We start from the raw sequence: 22,575 nt of genomic DNA, 5'->3' as shown, positions 1-22,575 counted from the left end.
ACTCACAGGGGACATTGTTGGTCACGTCACACAATCCCAGATCCCCACCTGGAAATAGTTCCCACCTCTTGCCAACTCATTTTGTCACAGTTAGGAGTTTGCTGGGTGTTGGGTTCCATTCTTATGGCTAGGCCAGTTATTAAGCTTTAAAGTACCACCCCATTCAGCCTTTCATAGGGGGCTTAGGTTCCCTGGAGAGGAGACAGACGCATGAGATAGTCAAACACATACTTTATTTCTGTATGGAGGTTCTTTCCAAGACCCCAGGCTGGAAAACATAGAAACCTCAGGAATGACCCTTCTCCACTTACATGATTCTTCCCGAAAGTCAGGTCAATGAGGTCAGCTCCCAAGTCTCCCTTTCCCAGGATTCCACTCAGTGCTTCCAAGAGAAAGGACGTTCCAGCATGTCTTAGCGTTCTGGTGGGGGGTGAGGAGGACAAGGACTCCTGCCCTTTAGCTCCTCTCATAAAGGTTCCTCCTCCCCACTCCCAATTGCTACGGTCCTGCTGTGAGTCCACGATATACGTCAGCTCCTCTCTGAGAGAACGAGGAGGAGGAGAGATTGGCACAACACAAATAACACACTGACAGCAGCTGGATCCCACAGTGAGCAAGTAACGTAACCAAGATGGCCCCATAGTGCCTTATATTCCATTACTACTGAACAGCACATCAAGGAAAACACTTAAGAGATAAACACAGGGTGACACATTTCTATAAGAATGAGACCCATGCACAGTGCACATCATAGTGTTTCTCACACATGGGAGCTGACAACATTTTTATAAGTTAAATGGGTATTGGAGAGTGGGTCAGAGAAAGGCTTGCTGGGGTCTCTCAAAGGGGATATTCTGCCATATTTGAAATTGCCCAGGAGCATCCCACTTGCCCTCTTGTTATGTGCAGTGAGCACGCTGTTCAACCACGTCTCTTTATTTCCCCTGGACAGAGTGGTGGCTCCCTTTGGAATTATCTCAGAGAACTCTCATTGCAAAAGGTTCTCTGAAGGCCCCAGCCTTTGGCCTGATTACCCATTCAGTGTGGGTCTTCAAAGTCCTGTGGAGAATCTGCTGCTCAGCTGCCTCCAAGCCTGCTGGGCAGCCTGGACCCACTAGGACCAGTGAGTTAGCAATGGCCAGTCCAGTAGGCTCCTCAAGAGCGCAGGGAGCTGTGTGTTCCCATCTCAGGGCCAAGTCCAGAGCAGGTGCCCTTGTTAGGTCCTCAGTAGTCTTTGTTGAATTCATTCAACTCTAATCTCGTCCACAGAGAGGATGTCCCCAACTCCTTGACACTTTCTTCTTAGGTACGTCTCATAATCACGCCAGTTCTTTACATCCCTTTGAAGTGAATAATCCATACATGGCATGATTCTTTACCAGAAATATGACTAATGCTTTGGGCACTGACTTTTGTTGCTCCTAAATCATGTCTTCCATTCATACATTTGCACTGAGCTGGCTTTATTTAATTTATTTAACCCTCCTGATGTTGCTTTGCAGAATATGGCTGTTGGGTCTTTCTGGCTTATACTGTCACTACAGAACTTCCCCCAGGCCTGCCAATGCCCTAGTAGGGTTAGAGCCAGCATGGCTGGTAAAGGCTGTAAACCTTGTGGGCAGCATTGTTCTCCCTCCACACTACAGATGCAGCGCATGTGCATCCATTCTTCAAACCACAAGGACACTCATGGATGTTACATGAGGCTTCTGCTTTCAGCCACATCTGGAGAAAGCACAGATCTGAGAGACAGGAAGAAACTGAATGCTCACTTGCTGGAAACCCCAAAGCTGTACTGGGACATGAAGCATTAAGTTACCGGCTCTTGGACGACTGACTGTTCTGTGGGGTTGGTTGGTCATCCCATTTCTTATAGACAGGAGGCCAGCAAAGCCATGGGGGCAGGAAGGGGAGAGTCAGAGAGTCTGAAGGGAAGATGCAAGGTGGCTTCTTCCACAAGTGCTGCTGCAGGTGCAGCCTCCTCGCTCACTGGGCATCTGAGCACATGCCTTATGCTAGTATAAAGCTAAGACTCTGGGTTAGTGCCCTTGTCCTAAGATACCCAAAAGGCCACAGCAGGCATCCCACATGTTTGTCTTCCCTGATGGCATTCTCCAGCTGTGGGACTCAGCATGTTAAAGCCTGATGGTGAGATACCGGCTTTGACACGAAGTCCTCTGCTCTGTCAAAGGCAAAAACCTTTCAGGAGAAGGAAAGTACTCATGGTTTTACGATAACACGGAGAATGTTGATATGGATATTGACACGTGATCTTAGCAGTTGCTACATCTCTGGGAGCTGGGTATTAAGTCACTAGACTTGCTGCTCCTATTCTTTGTGAGACCAGCAAGTTTTGGTCAAACAAATAAACAAAAAAAAAAACTCATACAATAATTGCACCACAGAATGTTAAAATTTCAAGGGATGTCTAGATAATATAGTTCAACTTCATAGTTTTACAAATAAGGAAAGAGAGGCCCAGACAGACTGTGTGTGGCACAGGTCTCCTGACTCTTGGTCCCTAACAGACATTAGCTGGTGTCAGTGGACATATTCCGCCTGCATCGGTTGCTCAGGACAGTCACTGGGGAGATGAACGTGAGGCTCTCAATCCCTGATGTTTAAATGCACTGAAATGTTGGGATGTCAAAAGGGGGCAGAAGTATGCCTTCTTTTCATGGGTGCTTAGAAGATGGGGTTGAATCTTTTATTCAGATTTCATGTGGTTCCTTCTTTCGTTCATCCCATCAAGTGAAGGCTGATGTGACGTGAGCCGCCAGCTGAAGCAGGGTAATCTGAGCACGACTGAGAGCGACTTTACTGAAGTAAGGCAGGGGCTCCAGGCAAACGAATCAGTCGTCTGTTGCTGCACTGCTGGTTTCATCCTGAAATGAGTGCCCACCCGCCACCAAAGTTAATTCCAGAATCATAGAATGGATTGCAGAGAAAATCTAGTCCAAGCTTCCCATTTTACAGGCTCAGAGAAGTTCAATGATTTGCCTTGGGTCACACAGCATGGGGGTGGCAAAGACATGGAAGAATCCAGGTTTTTTGGCTCCAGGATGGAATGTTTTCCCTAACCCATTCTGACCCTTTTCGCAAGCTCCAGTGTTAGGGTGTTTCTGATGGTCTCCAGATCAAGGAATTATCCATGCAGGAAGGGAAGCAAGACAAAGATGGTGGTGGCGGCGCCTGCTCAAGGCCCCGTGGTCTGGGAGAGCATGTTGGAGTCGAGACTGAAGCTCTCTGCCACGGTCTTGGAGTCGCTGCGAGACGAGCCATTGGAGGTCAGGTCCACGGGCGAGGGCGTGGCCTTGGGGCCGTCCTCCACCTCCTCCTCCTGGGCCCCCACCACCGTGGAGACAGTGGTCTCCAGGCGGCTGACTTTATACACGCTGCCCCGGGTCTGGAGGTAGCGGGTGGATTTCATCTCGAGCCCCTCATAGTCGCCGGCACTGATGAAGGGGCAGCACCGGAAGGCGTGCTTGAAGCCCAGACGGAACCTGGAGAGAGAGCAGGTGGAGAGGTGAGCCTCGGGACAGCCTGCGTTCAGAGCGCCTTCCCACCGTTGCGTTCGCTCTTTAACACACGGACACACCCGAGCACGACTCTGTGTGATTATTGTTTAAATTAATTGACAGCTGGAGATGCTAAGGCCGCAAAGATTTAAAGGTCAGTCGTCAAGGTCAAATCCAAGCCTAGAACCCAGGTTCACGTGAAATGCGTCTTTCCTGGGGGTGGCCTCGGAGCTCTGCCGCCTCCATAGGTGCGGGGGCAGCCGACTTTGGTCAATTCAGCATCAACAAAAACAATCACCAAGTGGTCACTCTGTGCACGGTACTGTGCTCATCACCGGGCGGTAAAAACACACATCAAGACTCAGGCCTTTCCCTCAAGTAGCACAATGACTGAGGATGACTTTCTACCAATCATGTCCCTTCAGTGTGCCTCAGTTTCCCTGTTTGTTAAACTGGGAGAATCGGCCTTTACTTAAAGACAAACTGGGAGATTTAACCGAAAAATGTTTAGGCAGGTTGTCAGGCTCTCAGATGAAGGATGAATCTGTGAGTTCGACTAACAGAGACAGTTTGGAGTTCATGAGACTGTCTCCAGATTCATAGCACCTGAGTGTCTCGTTCACAGAAGGCACTTCTTAGGCTGGTGACTGATGGCTATAAAGCCTGTGACAAGCATTTTGTCTCAACATTTCCCACACAGAGGCCGGGGGTTGCTCCGGGTGATACATTGAGCTGCCACCACGGGGTCTCGGCTCCCTCTTGGGGACTCTGCACACCGCAGTGAAATCCCTATTGCTGACCACCATTCCGGACCAGCTCTCCCTTCTCTGGTCCGAGGTTGGCTTCTGCTGCCTGGATGGCTCTCTCGACCCCTGTGACCAGGTAAGGGCAGAATCAGGCCTTCGAGACCCTGACTCCTTTTTGCTTACTCTGTCCTGCTGGAATTGCTGGGAGAAACTGGGTAAAGCGGCCCAGATTGTATGATGGGATGGGAAGAGGAAAGCGAGAGACCACAGAAGGGAAAAGATGCCCTGTGGGGGATGCTATTCCAGGGCCACCTCTCTCCCTCCCTCCCTCCCTCCCTCCCTCTCTCTCTCTCTCTCTCTCTCTCCCCCTCTCTCCCTCTCTCCCCCTCTCTCCCCCTCTCTCCCCCTCTGTCTCTCTCTCTCTGCATGCACAGCCCCCTCTGGATCCATAGGGCAGAGGGAGCAAACATCTAGGCCATGAACTGGTTCCAGCTTGCAGACCTGCTTTATATGCATCAATCACAGAGGGTTTTTTTAATCTGCACCCCCACCCCCACCAACTTAGTTACCAGTGTCCAAAAGTGAGAAGATTTCACACAAAAATATGGATTTCTGGTTCCTCCTGGAAAAGAAAAAAATGTGTGGCCTCTGGGCTCATGCCTGCATGGCGATAATCAGCAGGGATTGAATAGTGTGGTGATGAGTTTTCTGCAGTCCCCACCACTCCCTCTTATCTCACAGCTGGCTTTACTCATGGAGGTTGGCTGCTTTGCAGCTGTATAGACAGATGGTCCTGTGGCCTCTGGAGTCAACATGGAGGATGTGGTCCTCACCTGTCATTGAGGCAGCAGTAGATGATGGGGTTGTACATGGTGGAGCTCATGGCCAGCCACATGATGGCCAGGTAGAACTGCTGAATAAACTTCTCCATGAAGAGATCCGAGTTGATGTAGCGCAGGAGGAAGAAGATGTGGTAGGGCAGCCAGCAGATGGCGAAAGTGCATACCACGATGATCATCATCTTGACCACCTGGCGAGAGAGCGAGACAGGTGAGACCACCAGCACATCCTCCTGTATTCCTGGCTCCTTTCTCTCCTCTCCTGCCCCCTCACTGTGCACAGTGCAGTATAGGGTGGGAAGTACTTATAACAACCCCCTTCGAGGGGGAGGAAGGACCATCTATATGCGGTACCAAAGGACTTTGGTTATGTCACTGATTCTTAGAGTGTGGCCCCAGGACCAGCATCATCACTGTTACTTGGGAACTTGTCAGAAAGGCAAATTCTTGGACCCCACCTCAGACTTAATCAGCAACTCTGAGGGTGGTACCCAGAATTCTGTGTCTGACAAGCCCTTCCACGATTCTGACGCACACTCATGTTTGAGAACCACTGCGTTATCTCGTCCTTCTGGGCGGTGACTGGAGAAGCCAAGAGGGACCAGATTCATGAGCAAAGGAGAATGGTGTTCAGGAGGGAAAGACCCAGGATGGGGAGGAAGCCACAGAGGGGGCGGGGCAACAAGCCCGGGCAGGGCTTGGAGACTCAGCGGCAGGGACAGGGACTTGGGCAACTACAGCAAGTGAGCGTCAGATGTTTAAGGGGGATTTAAAAGAAGGTTTTATGAACACGGGGTGATGTAACCCCTTCCCTTTTATCCCCAAGAAATCTTCAGAGAAAAACTACGTAGCATCCGCATAACGCAATACTATGCAAAGAGGCACCAAAAGAAAAAAAAAATGAGAAAGCTCTTTATGTATTGATTTTCGAACATCTTGTGAATATTAAGTGAAAAAAGTGAGGGGACTGGCCCAGTGGCGTGGTGGTTAACTTCGTGCGCTCTGCTTTGGCGGCCCAGGGTTCGCAGGTTCGGATCCTGGGTGCGGACAGTCGCACCACTTATCAAGCCACGCTGTGGCGGTGTCCCATATAAAGTAGAGGAAGATGGGCACGGATGTTAGCCCAGGGCCAATCTTCCTCAGCAAAAAGAGGAGGTTGGCAACAGATGTTAGCTCAGGGTTAATTTCCTCACCAAAAAAAAAAAAAAAAAATGAGGGGAAGGACAGTGTGTATTTACTATTTGTGTAAAAAACAATAAGAGAAAAGAATTTATATTTATTTGGCTTATAAATGCATTACAATATCTAGAAGGATTAATAAGAAACAAAAAACTGTGGTTACCTTACTGTGAGTGTGTGTGTGTGTATGTGAGTGTGTGTGCACACATATGGGAACTGGGTAGATGGAGGACCTAGAAAAGAGGGAGCCTTTTTGTGGTAGGTGTCAATATATTTTTTTAACTTTTAATTTGGAATAACTTAGGTCTCCCAAGAAGTTGCAAAAGTAGTACAGAGAGATCCCAGCTACCCTTCTCCCGGCTTCCTCCAATGACAGCATCTTACAAAACGATTCCACATGATCAAAAGCAGGAAACAGACATTAGCACAGTTCCATTAACTAGCCTACAGACTGTATCTGGATTTTGCCAGTTTTCACACACACTCATTTTTTTGGTGTATAGTTCTATGAAATTTTATCATGTGTAGATAAGTGAAAGGACCACCACAATCAGGGTGTAGAACTGCTCCGCCACCACAGAGAAACTCACGCATGCTACCACTTTATAGGCAGACCCTCCTCCCAGGACTGACCAGTGACAACTCTGATCTGTTCTCCATCACCAGAATTTTCCTCCTTTTAATACTTTTTGCTGTTTGAACCATATGAATGTATTATTTTGTCAAACTTCAAATAAATAATAAAAAGAGGACCGAATAACTCTTCAATGTGTCTGTAATTAAATGTGTGTGTGTGTTTGAATGGCTTGACAGGTTGCAATTATTCTTAAGGCGCCAATGAGGCGGCTCCTGTCTGTACAGGCCTGGGTTACAAATACGCTGAAGAAAGATCTTTTCCTTCTCCTCCCTTTCCTCCCCCCGACCTCTGCTGGTCCCCAGACCCAGGGATGTTTTGTGCTGGCTGCCTCTGGGCCTCCTAAGGCTCTGGGCTCCTGTGATTGCAGCCTGTCACCTGTGCCGGGGGTGGTTCGGTGCTGCCTGCCCCTGCCTCACCTTGCGCTTGGCAGAGACTTGCTCCTGGTAACGGTCAGAGGAGTCCCCGGGGATCTCGCTGGCCCACAGCGTAATTCCCACCACGGTGTAGGCGTAGCCGATCACCAGCAGGGGGAGGAAGTAGATCAGCAAGGTCAGGCAGATGTGGTACCTGCAAGGAGGCGGATGGGAGGGGTCATCTAAGAAATAACACAGGCGGTCAAGCCTTGACAGCTACCTTTCCCAGCATTTGACGTTGATAAGCTTGGATGATAAGGCTCACCGCAGGAGGCTTGCCACCTGCGTAGGGTGGGTGGGTGACATTAATGGATAAACTAGAGAAAGCAAACTCTTTAACTTATGTTTTTCTTGTGGACTTTTTCCATAATGGCGATTCCTGTTCAGATTGAAAAGAGAAGAATAAACATTGATGAGAGGGAACTGAATCCATTGTATATCTATGTCAATTTTAGTTGATGTTAAATTCAATATTACTCACCCCTCCAAAAAAAAATAATGCAACTTTAGGCTGCATTAATGGAAGTATATGCTCTAGAATGAAGGTGTTTGTGCCACCCAGTTTATACCTCTCAGATTACACTTAGGCTCAATTTTGAGGCAGGGATGTAGACCAACTAGTGCATATGGATGAGACCCACCATGATGGTTGATGAGCCCTAATTCATGCTATATGACAAATGGATTCACAAATATAAGAATAATTAGCTTGGAAGAGAGAGAAAAGACTAATCCTAGAACTAGGATCAGTGGGTGAAAGCCACGAAGTGTAAGCCATTTCTAAATCTGGTCCTAAAAATACGTCTCCAGATGGAAACTGCCTGGGTCTCTGAGCCACCAAGAGGACAGATACCAACTGACTTGAGTTTGACTGGGACATATAAACGAGAAAGAAACCTTTTAATAAACCACGGAGACTTTGAGTGTTGTTACAATAGCATAACTTGTCCTATTCTGTTTAAGGCAAGGCTCCTTCTAAGCAGGACATTCAAATAAGATTTTTGAATTTTGAGAAAGAATATTTTTCTCAGGGGGTTCTTGGCAAGTCTGGCTAGTTTTGGCTTTTCCCCCTGATGTGAGTTTGATGGAGAGGTGCAGCGTTCTTCATAGTAATGATAATAATGAGAACAGCTAGGGGGCCGGCCCGGTGGTGCAGGCGGTTAAGTGCATGTGCTGGGCTGCGGCGGCACGGGGTTCGCCGGATCCCGGGCGCGCACCAATGCACCGCTTGTCAAGCCATGCTGTGGCCGCGTCCCATATAAAGTGGATGAAGATGGGCATGGATGTTAGCCCAGGGCCAGTCTTCCTCAGCAAAAAAAAAAAAAAAAAAGAGGAAGATTGGTAGATGTGAGCTCAGGGCCGATCTTCCTCACAAAAAAAAATAATGAGAACAGCTAATATTTTGGGGGGTTACTCCATGTGACTGTGCTAATAATAATGTTAGTGATAGTATTAAAAGCAGAAATGGTAGTTAGGTTTTATAGAGTGAAGAGCACAATACCATGCACATTATTGGCATTGTCTTATTTAATCCTCCAAACAAATGATTAGGTAGGTATTATCAGAGTCCCATTTTGTAGATGAGGAAACTGAAATTTCAAATTTAATTAATTTTCCTAAAGTCACAGCTGGTAAAACGAGGAGCTGGGATTAGAACGCAGGACTGGGACCCAGAGCCAGCTTCTCGTCACCGGAGGAAAGTCACCCAATGATGTTTTCTTCCACTCTGTTCATGTTTATTCTCTGCCGTGATTTTTTTCAATAAGGAAAACCCACAATTCACTCAATGTCTCCTTTGTCGATACTTTGTTTTCAATCAGTTCTTTGCAAAGCCCCACAGTGTTACCACTTATTCAGCCTCCTTTGAATATTAAAATTTGCAACTTGAAAACACTCAAAGAGTTCTTAAGTAATGAACCACGGAGTCAGCAAAGCTGGGTGCCGAGGGTATCCGTTCTGCGTAGACAGGCTGCTCCAAGCTCACCACGCTTTCAAGGTCCCCCTCGACTGTCCCCTCTGGGATCCTCTGGGTTCTCCAGCCACCCTGTCAGGGACTGCATCCTGGGTTTCCTACCCAACCTCAGCCCCTCTTTCTGAATGCTGACAGACACGCTTGCAGTCAAGGCATTTGGAGACTAGAGGGGGCAGGGAGACCCTGAGAATCCCCAGGCTACACCTGCTTCTCCTCCTGTAAGAACAGCCCTGTGTTACGCAGACAAATACTTGGTTGTGATCAAAACACCTTAGCTGAGCTTTGGGGGGCCGCTGCCTGAGAGCACTGAGCGTCCACGTCCGAGTCAGAGTCGTGATGGAGGATACTGCTTCTTACCCTGGAGCAGGGGTTCTCAAACTTGAGGCAGCTTCCGAACCTCCTGGAGGCCTTGTACAAACACCGAGGGCTGGGCCCCACCCAGAGTTTCTGACTCAGCAGCTCTGAGGTGGGCCTGAGAATCTGCATTTATCACAAGTTCCATGTGATGCTGCCGCTGCTGGTCCCGGTTCAGACTTGGAGAAACGCTGTCCTAGACCAATGGTTCTCACTCTCAGAATCACATGAAAATCACCCCCAGGGGGAGTGGGGGCTTTAAAATGATCAGTGCCCAGAGGTACTTATTTAATTGGCCTGATTGTGGGAGCAGGAAACCATATTTTAGAAAATTCCCCAATTTATTCTGGTGTCTGGCTAGCGGCGAGAACCACTGTTTCAGACTCAAGGTCTGCAAGCGGGTTGGGCCTCCGTTGTTTGAGATTTTATGACTTCATTTAAGTGTGTATTAACCACATTTCTGATGATTTGACATCTGGGGATTTGCTGACCTGGGAGGAATCGCCTGTCCCAGGGCTAGCTAATTCCAGAGGTAACTCCTGACAGTGTGCCTTTCATATGCAAACTGACCAGTCCACTGCCCATTCCCCCAAAAGGCCTGCCTTCTTGGGCTCTGACACTGTGGGATGCTATCCCCTGGCCGTAATCACCCCACAGTCACCTCACACAGCTAGGGGCAGCCCCTACACCCGGAGCCCACTGAAATGATTCAAACTAGCCAATCCTAAGCCTGTTTACCCTGCCTCCCCCATTCCTTCCCTGAAAACACCATAACGCCTTTCTTGCAGTTTCCTGCCCTCTCTGCCTGTGGCCCTGCGTGGCATGGCGTGCCCCTTCCTCTTGGGAACTAGGAGTAATAAACGATCTTTTCAGTGGCAATCAAGTCCTTATCTGTCCGCTTCATCATATCTGAATAAAAAATAAATCTACACTTTAATACAAAGTGCCTTTTGGAAAATCACAGATCAGACCATTAGGAAAATGCTAAGCTGAATCAGTAAACATAACTTATCAGCCTTTTTTTGAAAGAAGAAAAAGTAATTTTGTTATTTATTTGAAAACAACAAAAAGTGTGGACTTAATTTCAGCTAAAAAGTGTCCTAGTCAGGTAAAGCATTAGCTTGTCCACGCTCTAATAGGGATAATTAAGAATAACGTAAGAATATGACCCAGCAATTCCACTTTTAGATAATATACTCAGAAGAATTGAAGGCAGGGAGTCAAACAGATACTTGCACGCCCATGTCCCCAGCAGCACTATTCACACCAGCCACAAGGTGAAATCAACCGTAATGTCCCTCGATAGACGAATGGATTAAAAAAATGTGGTATGATGTATACATACAACGGAACATTATTCAACCTTAAAAAAGAATGAGGTTCTGATACACATTACAACAAGGATGAACTTTGCAAACATTATGCTCAGTGAATAAGCCAGACACAAGAGGACAAATATTGTTTGATTCCACTTGTATGAAATATCTGAAATAGGCAAATTCATAGAGACAGAAAGTAGATTAGAGGTTACTAGGGGCTGAGGGGGAGAGGATGGGAGTTATTGTTTAACAGGTACAGAATCTAGGATGATTAAAAAATTCTGAAAATGAACAGTGGTGACAGTTGGACAATGTTGTGAATGTAAAATGGTAAATTTTAGGTTATGTATATTTTATCACAATAAAAGAAATTTAATTAAAAAAAAACCGTAAGAACATTTTAGCTGAGCTGGGGTCCTCGGTCTCCAGATTTGCATCTTCTGCTCCCTCCAGGCACTCCTCAACAACCTCCCCTCCAAAATAATAAAACAAACAAACAAAAAATCCTGTAGGTTTGCTCCTCGGACGGGATGAAGTGTTAAACGTATCCTCCTAAATCTTGCTCAGATAACCCCCTTTTACATAGAAATTGCAAATGCTCAATCCAGACTCTGTCCAGGTTACTAAAAATTCTCAGTGAGTGTGGGTCAAATGAATGAAACTCCAGCATTAGAAAATATGAAAATAGGCCCAGCCCCGTGGCTTAGCGGTTAAGTGTGCGCGCTCCTCTGCTGGCGGCCCGGGTTCGGATCCCGGGCGCGCACCGACGCACCGCTTCTCCGACCATGCTGAGGCCGCGTCCCACATACAGCAACTAGAAGGATGTGCAGCTATGACACACAACTATCTACTGGGGCTTTGGGGGAAAAAAATAAATAAATAAAAATTATAAAAAGAAAATATGAAAATAAATACCTTTCTTCCACCTTGACACATTTTGGAGAAATTTTACCGTATCCTTGCAGTTAGTTGGAGATAACTTTGTTTTTTTATTTTTTGCCCAAATCATTATTTTAGAGAGCTGGTCAATGAACCTAGTCTAATCTTATTTTGTGTGGCTACACACTGTTTTCTGGCTCTCAAATCTGATATTCCCCAGGTTCCTGCCAGGCAGAATTTTATCAGCTCTCAGAATTAACAGCTGCCTTGGGAGAAGAGGCCAAGGGTCAGGGATGCAGCAGAAGTGAGCGGAGAGAGAAATAGGAGGAACTGCGACAGCAGGGACTGCTTGGTTCCCACTTGATGAGGTATGTGCATGGATTTTGATCGTTAAATCCTGCCCACGACTCAGCGCTTTCAGAAGGATGGTGCACGCGACCAGTTAGAGTCTTTGTTCCCTCCAGTTCACTCCTCTGAGCAGCGAATGGGGCTTGACACTTATCACAGGATAAACTTGCTGAATACAGACTGTGCAGCCCCAAATCCCGAAGATTCCCCTGGCCTTAATGCCTTAATTCTCACTAATCCAGGTTTACAGATGTCTCACTAGCAGGAGTCACCTTGTTGTTTGAGCATCAACAGTTCCAGTTTCTGAAATAATCCTCAGCATTTGAAATCAAGATAGATAGTTTTATTAAACAGTATCTAGGGTGTCTTCTAACAAACTTCACAGAGACTCTAGGTGCCCGGGGTGGGGGAAGAAGGAGGCCAAGTAGGCAGGCCTCTGGGTTCCCCACCTTCACTCTAACGAGACAGCCCTGCTTTACTGGGTTTATATATGGACTTTCTGTGGATGATTTAGTTTGGGAGGTGGTGGTGGTGGAAGATTCCAGCTGTTACAGAAAGGCTGAAGAGCAATGATGCCCTCCCAACCTCCATCCAGTGCATGAGCCCTCTCTGCATCATCCACATCACGTGATCATCTGGCATCTTCTTAAATACCCCCTGACATGCTGCTCTCTAGCTATAAAGCCACACTCCATCAGTGATGCCCTGGAGCTTGTTCGAGACGCAGACATCCCGGCCCCACCCTGGATGGACCGAATCAAAATGTGCATTTTAACAAGACAAGTTAAAATTGTCTCATGTGCAAGTTCCAGTTGGAAGCACACAGCTCTGGATCGTGGCTGCACATTGGAATCATCGGGAATTCCAGTGCATGGGGATCACACTACAGAGCTTCTTGTTTAAAATTGGCCTGCAGGGCAGCCTGGGCATCGGAGTTTTAGAAGCTCCTCAGGTGATTGTCCTGGGCGTCTGGGGCTGAGTCGTTGTCACTGAGCCTCCTGCTGCTGGCGGCTGGGACTGCCGCGGTTCCTCCTTAAACTGAGTGCAAACCTGCGGCCCTGTAGCTTTCACTACTTCATCTTAGGCCGTGGGCTGAACCCATCTCTTCAGATGGTTCTGCAAACTCAAGATGACCTGGAGCACGCCCTTCCCCAGAGCCCTCTTTGCATCTGGACTTCTCGGGCCATCCCTCATGGGACATGCGCTGAGCAGCCGCATCCTCCTGCCCCTCCATGAGCGACCCTCAGGCTGTCCCTTCTCAGAGCAAAGCGCTAGATACTGGCTTGACCTTTTACCTCCTGCCAAAAATTGTCTTCTTTGCAGATAAATGTGGGGTTTTTTTGTGGCAAAACCCATATATTTCTTGGTTCACTTTTACTTCCAGATGTTAGAGCCAAATCCCAAAGCCCCTGCAGGCCTCTTGGAGGTGGGTGAAAACTGCAACCTACTAATTAATAAATTCAGCAAGTATTTATTCAGCGCCTATTGTATACTTGGCCCTGTGCTCGGGGCTGGGGAGATGGAGGAGAGTCCCAGCCTTTGGTCTCTTTCTAGGAGCTCAGTCTGTGGGGATGGGGGGTAGAGAAGTGCCGAGAGTGTGACATGGGAAGTGATGGACAGTGGCTCCCTCTTCAAGGGGCATGGAGACACTGAGGAGGGGTGTCAGGGGCCTTTATAAATATATATAAAATATATAAAAAATTTTAAAATTACCCTGAATAGAATAGGTGTTTTGTTACCACATGCACGGAGAGTAATGGGAACGCAGAAGTGAGACACTGACCAAGCTGATCAGGGGAGCTTCCTGGAGGAGGTGGTCCTTGGCTGGGACCTGATACACTAGCAGGAGGCAGGCAGGTGAGAATGGCGAGGTGGGCACTGCAGGTAGGGAAAACAGCACGTGCAGGGGTGTTGCAGGAGGACCATGGCACGAGGAGGGTGCTGTGGTGCGATCGGGACTGAACGTGGCTGTGTGAGGAAGTATCGCGAGACTTGCCCAGAAGGGCAGACAGAGGCCAGATCATGAAGGGCATTTTATGACAGCTGGAGAGTTTGTCATTTATTCTGAAGTTGCTGGAAAACATGAAATAGTTTTGAACAGGGGAGTGGCACGATCAGGTGCTTGTGCTCTGGCCTTGGTGGGGCATGGATGGAGGCGGGGAAGGCTGGAGGCAGGAGCGTTGGGCATGCTGTGCAGGATCCAGGCAGGAAGTGACAACCCGAGCTAGCACTACGGAGGAAGGGATGGATTTCTGGCCTGTGTGAATGGGGGAGAGTGAGGCCAACTGTCACTGGTATAGGGACCGGGGAGGAGGAGCAGGCTTGTTGGGGAAAGTCAGTAAGTTGACTTTTGAACATGTTGACCTTGAGGGCAGGCAGGTGGATGGCTGGATCTGGCTGGAGCTGGGACAAAAGGCTTGAGCTGGAGATTAGATTTGTAGCCCTCGGATGTCCAAAACCATGAGAAGATTAGGGGTTCAGGGTAGTCCTGAAGAGAGAGGAGGGTGAGGACTGACAGGGGAGGCCCACATCAGGGAGACAAGCCCAGGGCGGGAAGGAGGAAGGATAGCATGCATGGGGGCAGGAGGGTGGGAGAGTCCAGGGGCTGGTGGAGCCTGCCCGAGGGGAGGGAGGATTAGGACCAGAACTTGCTCTGTGGTTTTGGAAATTGGAGGTCAGGAGCAGATTGAATTTTAGTGGGGAGGCCAGAGGCTAGAGCAGGTGGGCTGACTGATGGGGAGTGAGGAAGTGGAGGCAGGAGGTGTAGACTCCATTCTTAAAATGCTGGGCCATGAAAGGGAGAGGAGAGGGCAGTAGCCAAAGGAAGACATCCGTGTTTGACAAGGTCGGGGATAAGGAAGCCCTCTGTGCCTCTTCCCTGCTCGTCACCCACTCTACCCTGGGTTATGGTGACGAGAGGACATGTCTTTCTCTCTGTCAGAGAAGAGCCAGGATCAAACCTCGGTCAGCTGCACCCAGCCATGAACTCTGAGCAGAAATGCCCCCGAGTCGGCCTCCCTCAGGACGGGCTGACCAATCAAGGCAGATGCTCAAGCACATCTATTTAATCCATGGAAAAATTGGGTTCACAAAATCCCCACCCCCAAATGGTGCTGCCTCCTGGCGGTAGTCAGAGTGCTCTCGGGTGAACAAGACAAGAAATAAAGCACACTCTTTTCTGCAATCTCCGTCCAAACCATACAAGGCAGAATTTTGTTGTGTCCTTCTCCAGGCTCTTTCTCATATTTTATCTGCTTGATTGGATAATACGGTCCTTGGAGGCAGAGCCCAGTGGTGTTTCTCTTAAATTCCCTTCATAGAACTGGCACCAAGGAAGTACTTCATAGAAAGACGTCATCTCAGGCTTCTGAGGACATTAGAATTCTCAGCTGGTCCATTCCCCCGCCCCCCAGCAGCAAGAAGCCTTCCTGATGGCACCCTCCACAGGAGTGTGCCCAGCATCTGCTTGAACGCAGGTCCTGCAGGCAGAGAGCCTGGAGACCTGAGCATTTCTTACTTCATATTTTAATCGATAGTTTACTCACTATGAGTACTATATATTCATTGTGAATTTGAAAATATAGACCAGCATTAAAAGAAAACTTTCAAGACTTCCTATAATCCCATCACCTAGAAGTAAATTCTAATAAAATTGATTAATATCTTCTTCTATGTGCATACACATTCATATTGCATATTTCAGATTACTTTAAAAACTTAACACTACGTCACAATCATCTTCTTATGTCAAATATATTTCTACAACAAAATTTCTAATGGCTGTAACTATTCCATTTTTTGGAGGTACATCGTTAATTAGCCAATCTTTTAATTTGGACATTTGAGTTATTTACAATGTTTTGATATATAATTGATATGTAATTAACATCTTCAAATACATGTATTTGCTCTCATTCTTATTTCCCAAGAATTAGCCAGAACCAAGTTAAAGTGTTTTTAAGGGTTTGGTATATATTGTCAGTCACTTTATGAGAGGTCCTTGCACTGGGCACGTCTTTCAGTCTTCGACAACATGATAACATATACAAGGCTCCCTACTTCATATTTAATGTTCTTGATTCATCGTAAACTGAAATTTTATAATTATGTTACTTAGTCATTGTCATTTCTTCTTTTGTGAATTGCCTGCTGATATAAGTTACTCAATTTTACATTGGCGTGTTCATACTGTCCTCACTAATTTGTAAGAACTATGGCTTCTATCATATGGTACCCAGAATGGCCTTTTCCATACCAAAATCATGAAAACATTCACCTGTACTTTCTCCCAGTTTATTTATTTGATTATTTGCACTCAACTATTCAGACTCTCAGGGATTCATTTTGGGGAGTACTATGAAAAAAGGCTCCAATTTTTTTTCTCCAACCATTGTTTACTATTTTCCCAGCCCCACTATTGGGTACTCCATCCTTTCCTCGCTGATTTGAAGTTGCACGTTTTCCTCACACACTCACATACATCTTTGGTTCTGTTTCTGGGCTTTTGTTCTGTTTCCTTGATTGCTCCCTCCTTTCTGGTGTCAGCCCCACACCATCTCAATTTTCTTGGCTTTGTAGTACATCTTTTATCTATGGCAATACAAATCTCTTATTATTTTACTTAGTTACCAAAAATAAAGTATCTCCAGACCCGCACATTTCTTAAGAAGAGGGTCAGGGGATGGTTTCAGTTATTTGCAGCTTCCAGAAGACATCAGGTAGTAAATTCACTGGTGCATCCCAGCATCGACTCTCATGACGAAGTTTCCTGGTGGATGCTATGGATGTGCCCAGGGTCTGATGCCCTTGTTTCAGATTCTTTCTTGGTCAGCTCTCTCAGGCAAAGAGAAAGGTCCCAAAGAGGATGTGTTGCCAGGAACGACTCCGGGCAAAGTTTGGAAATATTCCATCAAGAGCTATTTAAACACTGGCGTCCAGCAGAAAAATCTAAGCTCCCTCACCCACACCCTTCCTCTCGCCAGTCTGCTTAGGGGCAGGGTGGGGATGGGTGGAAGCAGGTGGCTAATACTCTTGTCTGAAATTTTTATTTGGTGGATATGTTAAAGAAAAAACGAACCCTGAATTACAAAGCTTCTGCAGGCTTTGTATTGCTGAGAGAGCAGAGCAAATTAGATGGCGGTTGATTTGGCTGAGGACCTTATTGTGTTTGGGGATAAGAAAAGATAGGCCAGAAGCTTAATTCAGGGTGGCGTGAAAAATGATAAATTGGTCTCTGTGGGAAAAAAATATCAAGAATACAGGTAACAAGAAAGAGAGAGAGAAAGATGAGAGATTACGCATGAAAGAGAAAAAGAGAGAGAGAGAGAGAACCAGCCTGAGTCCTGTGGTTGGAAGCAGCGACATGTAAAGAGACAGACAATGAGAAATTTCCTGTGATGAGAACTGCTCAATATCCTGCAAGGAACAGTGCTATCTGAGAATAAATTCAAGAAAGTACAATCCTGTCCTATGCTGTAATTTTCTGATTTCTCTAATCTCTCCCAAAATCTTCTGTAAAATATGCCTCACCCAACAACTCCATGTCAGTGGGGCTTTGAGGAAATGAAGAAGGAGGGCAAGTTTCCAGAGTGCAGCCAATTGGGCTGGCCAGAGATAGTGGCGGCCACAAACTTCCCGTGGTGGGTTAAGGTTCTTTCCTTGGGTGGGGTAGGAGATGTGATGGAGAGGGAGACCGTGTTTCAGGAAGCATGGAGACAGAGAGGAAGTCTCTGAATCTGTACTATGCTCCTTGGTCAATCTTTCAAGTCTGACAGATGACATCAAATCATGTAGATAGTCTTGGAATCCCCACGGTAGTTCTGGAGACCCCAGCCAGTGATCAGGCACAGTATTGAAGTCTGAATAGAGTCACCACTAGGTGGCGCCAAACTGCAGCTGGCATCTGGACCAATTGTATTTCATTTAGGCTACTGGCATTTCAGTGTCCCTGCAATAAAGCACAACACATTTATGTGCTTGAATTCATTGTACATGCACACTCCACCCCTCAATCCCTTACCATGTCATAATGCTGTTTTCCAGTATGTACCTTGGCCCAGTCTTTACCAAAGTAGCGTGAGCTTTGCAAACCTCCTTGGATTATTACGTCTCTATTGGGAACAAGACTGCATCTTATCTGTGACATCTTTTCTCTGAGCATCAGTGGGCACTGATAAATGTTTTGCTGATACAACTCACTCACCCTCAAGTCCTCTAGCTAGTTCTCAACTCTATAGTGTTATGCTCTGCTTGACAGCTGACCATCGCTGCAGTGGATACTCCTCTCTGGATGAGTGACCAGGGACACATCTAGGATGGGCTTCTCCCTTGGCTGCTGCAGCCTTTGTGACCACTGAGCCAAGGAGGGCTCAGATACATGCAACAAACTGAAGCTTGTACTTTACATTCTGTTGAGCATTTAAAATACGGATTTTTGGTGGGGTATTGTTCAAAAATTGCTTCAATCGGTGCCAACTGATATCAGTAAACATTTCCTGATGTAAGTAAGTTGCACCATAAATGTGGGTTTTGGTTGGTTTTTACATTCCCTCTAGTCCCTGGGGTCTGAAAAACACTTAAAATAATACAAAGATCCTAGTCACAATAGCCTGTGACTAATAACCATCCATGTCCCCCAGTCTGGACTCACGGCCCTAACGTTGAATGCCCGATTTCCTTGCTGGGCTCTGAAAGTATTATTTCCTCTCCACAAGGAAATTTTAGCACAACACCCATCAACAAATGGCCAGTTAGTGGCCATTTTTCTTTTCTTTAGATGAAATCTTCTGATGAAATCTAGTATCAAGTGTGGGACAAGTGTGGCTTGTAGAAGTGGTAGAAATTCCACATTTTCTATGTGCAGTAGTTTCATCGTAAAGTTGTTTCTGGAAAGTAGATTTGACTTCATCTCATTGCCTCTGGGACGTGGGGTAAGAGACAGATACTGCTAACCCAGTTTTAGATGGAAAAATTAAGGTACAGGGAAGGTAATTGCCTTGTTCAAGCCACTCAGGGTTGAAATGGGACTAGCAAACAGATCTGTCCTTTTCTCCTTTCAATCCTTTGCATTTTTTTCTTTCTGCTCAGATGAGCTCAGAAGAAGAATGGATAAATGTCACTCAGGGCAGGGAAACCACAGTTTTTCAAGAATGAACACATACATCAAGCACAAAAATTATCTGCAGCATTTAATAATGGGAGACAATTTATTGAAAAATAGCATAGCTTAAAACATCAGAGCCAGAATTCAATTCCGTCTACCTGGGTGACTTGGAATGTGGTCAAGTCTTAGATTCCAGTTTATGTCTGAATTCATTGTTGTATTTCCACAGCCTTTTCCTGCCTTACACCCTGAGCCCAAAGAGACTCTCGCTTAGCTGAAATATGTGGGAAAGATAAACACCCTACTTGCTGTTCCTCAGCCAAAAGCTTCTCAGCACAGACAACAGACCACGACGCCGTGAGCCACACAGGCTGCCAGTCTCTAGTTTCCACCAACAAATTGAGCAATGCGACTGACGCATCTCACGAGGAATTATCAAGGAGACCACATCAATCAATTTGAAGGCTGCTGTGAGTTGTATGCAAGGACAAACATTTTTAACGTGGGACCATTGACAGATTTTCGTACCTCCCCAAGTTGGCCAAAGAGAATCTAGTAATTTCTGGACCATCCTTTATGCAGTCCTCTCTTCTTACAAAAAATGGAGTCTTTATTGCTGGAGGGAAAATGAAGCTGATCTATACAATAGAGACAGAAACTCAGTGTGGCCTGGGTGTGGAAAGGAGGTTGTGGTTGGGGAGGGTGGGAGGGGGGCAGCAGTGAGATACAAGAGTAGGAGGTAAGCAAAGACAGGGAATTTTTTGTAGTTATCGCTGTGGACAATTGTTTTGGGTACTTTTGAATGGAGTTCTTATTTTATTACTTTTGCCTATTAAACTAGGGTTCCTGAACTTGACTCTGCTTAGATCCTGAATCATGTAGATTTCGGCTTTATAAGGGTTGCATGTGTATTGTTAGCAAAGTCACTAGTTCGGGATAGAGGCCAGCCCTGTGTTGAGGCAGCACCTTCAGTTATGGATGAGGACATATGAAAGAAGGAGCCACATAGTTGCTGCCAGGCCCCATTCATTCAGCCACCCAATCATCAGTGAACCTCCTGTTTGTGCTAGATTCTGGGGATATAGTGGTGAAGAAAAAGACACAGTCCCTGCCCTTGAGAAGCTTAAAGTATAGTGGGGAAGACAGATTATAAACAAATATACCAGCAAATAAATATAAAATCACAAATGTGTTAATTGCATAGAGGAACCACACAAGGGGTGTGGTAGAGAACATCAGGGCGTGCACCCAAAGCACTTTCTGATGTGGTGACCTGAAGGGTGAGGCAGCCACAGGAAGGGTGTGGGTGGGTGGCCCATGCAGAGACAAGAGCAGACACAAGGCCCTGTGGTCCGAATGAGCTGGGCACATTGCAGGATCCAAGAGAAGGCTTTTGGAACTGGAGTGGAAGGATGAGGCCATGAGATGTGGGCAGGGGCCGCAGGCTGTAGGGTCCTGTGGGCCATGCTCTCGAGAGCTGGGCCTACACTTGAAGAGCCAAGGTGAGTCACTGAAGGGGTGAAGCAGGATGGGTCATGATCCAGCCCTGTGGGGGGTGGGTGGGTGGTATTAGACGTGCAAGCCTGGGCCCAGGTGAGAGTCTGCCCTTTCATCTGGGCAAGACAGGATGGAGGTGGGAGTAGAGGCTGCACTGGTCAGGGCTCTCCAGAGAAACAGCACAGCACCAATAGGGGGTGTGTGTAGAGGGAGGGAGGGAGAGAGAGAGAGAGATTGATTTTAAGGCTCACACAGTTGTGGGGGCTGATGAGTCTGGAATCCTGGAATCTGTATCAAAAACCAAGATCTGGGCAGTGGGTGATGGGGGCTTGTTATCTTTTCTGAATGCAATCATATTTAGTATGTCATTTTTCCCCACACCCACTCTACACAGTGGGTAAAATCATTCTGATACTGGCCCTGATATGAGTTCTCCTACATTAAACCCAGCATATATGGAGTTAAAACCAAAAGCACTCATCCTCTTTCCCTGCTTGGAAGTTACATTCATATGTAACTATTGGTTTTTTTAAATCCCTGAACTTAACAAGGCAGATAGAAGTTGCAAACTGTTAAGAGCCCAGGTGGCCTCAAGCTGGGCTCACACTGATGTTCTGGATAATTACCAGTCCTTGAGGTTTGTTACAGGGAAACTGATAGCAAGAAGCTAAAGCTTCTCAGACCTCAACTCCTCGGCTTTCTGGCGCCAGAATCCACCATCCACCATGGAGACAGTTTGAAGGACACTCACCTGCAATTCCCTTATCCTGCCCTCCTCCTCCCTGCCAGCAGCCTCACTAGGCCAAACGCAGGCTGGTGGGAAAGCGCCGACCAGCAAGGCCACAGGCTCCCCCTCCCTAAAAGCAGCCACATTCCTCACAGCCTTTAAAACCCCTTGAATCCCGTCTTTCAGGGAGACGGAACAAATCTGAGAGCTCTCGTCTCCCGGCTGACGTTACCCGAAATAAAAACACTTTCTTTACCGTAAGCCTGGCCTTCCAGTTTTTATTTGGCTCCTCTTGTGTGGCGGGTAAAGACCCTGGATGTAAGTTTGGTAACAATTTGGCGAGCCAGCCAGGAGGCTCTTAGCCTGGGGCTCCGCGGCCCCGCGGCCCCGCGGCCCCGCGGCCCCGGGCCAACTGGGATTTCCTGGGAAGCAGTCCAGCAACTGCCTAGGTGGTTTGCCCTAGAGACTGTTCCCAGTACTTTCCGTCTGACCCGGCACCATTGACCCTAGGCACATTTTCTTATGGCAAGGAAACAGGCTCTAGAATTGTTTGTTTGTTTTTGCTTCTGGTGAGTCAATGGACTCAATCTGAAATTCCATAAGTCGCCTTGGGGACGCCCAAGAACTTCCTTTCCCTCTCTCTAGGGTCCCTCTGCTTGCAGCAGGGCCATCTGGGCCCCTCTGCTTGCGGGAGGGCTATTTGGGGTCCAGTAGGACCTTGTGGGCGCGCTCAGAGTGGGAATAGTTGTGGGACTTTACTTGAAATCTGGGAACTAGTTTGCTGGTGTCTTGTTTTTTCTCTGGTGCTCCTTTGTGTTTCTGTGTCTGTGTGTACGTGTGGGATATGTCAACTTTGTGTAATAATGGGAAGTTCACCATTAGTTCCCCGGAAAAGCCCCTTGGGGCAAATTTTGAATAACTGGTCTAATTATAGTTATAAGCCAATGTCTAAAAAGGAATGGTTTTCTTTTATAACACCACATGGCCACAATATTCTTTAGACTCTGGGGAGAAAAAAATGGCCAAACAGTGGATCCTTAAGTTG

At 47.0% G+C, this 22,575-nt stretch overlaps 1 protein-coding gene across 2 annotated transcripts in view; it reads right to left on the bottom strand.

The window, feature by feature from the left end:
- Window positions 1-249: 249 nt before the first annotated feature.
- TACR1 (tachykinin receptor 1) overlaps window positions 250-22,575 on the bottom strand; it is a 164,055-nt gene continuing 141,729 nt past the window's right edge. Inside the window, exons 3-5 of one of the 2 annotated variants that reach the window (XM_004437186.3) lie at window positions 7,336-7,486; window positions 5,098-5,294; window positions 250-3,503 (exon numbers count right to left, since the gene is read on the bottom strand). In XM_004437186.3, the coding sequence (XP_004437243.1) occupies window positions 3,197-3,503; window positions 5,098-5,294; window positions 7,336-7,486 (655 nt within the window). In that variant the 3' untranslated portion in view covers window positions 250-3,196. Of the gene's footprint in view, window positions 3,504-5,093; window positions 5,295-7,335; window positions 7,487-22,575 lie in introns of those variants that run through there. The other variant, XM_087436514.1, reaches the window with a different exon arrangement.

This window comes from Ceratotherium simum, chromosome 11, assembly GCF_057802395.1.
Source record: "Ceratotherium simum simum isolate JZ-2026a chromosome 11, ASM5780239v1, whole genome shotgun sequence".
Taxonomy (NCBI): domain Eukaryota; kingdom Metazoa; phylum Chordata; class Mammalia; order Perissodactyla; family Rhinocerotidae; genus Ceratotherium; species Ceratotherium simum.
This window is presented reverse-complemented; position numbering and strand designations above follow the sequence as displayed.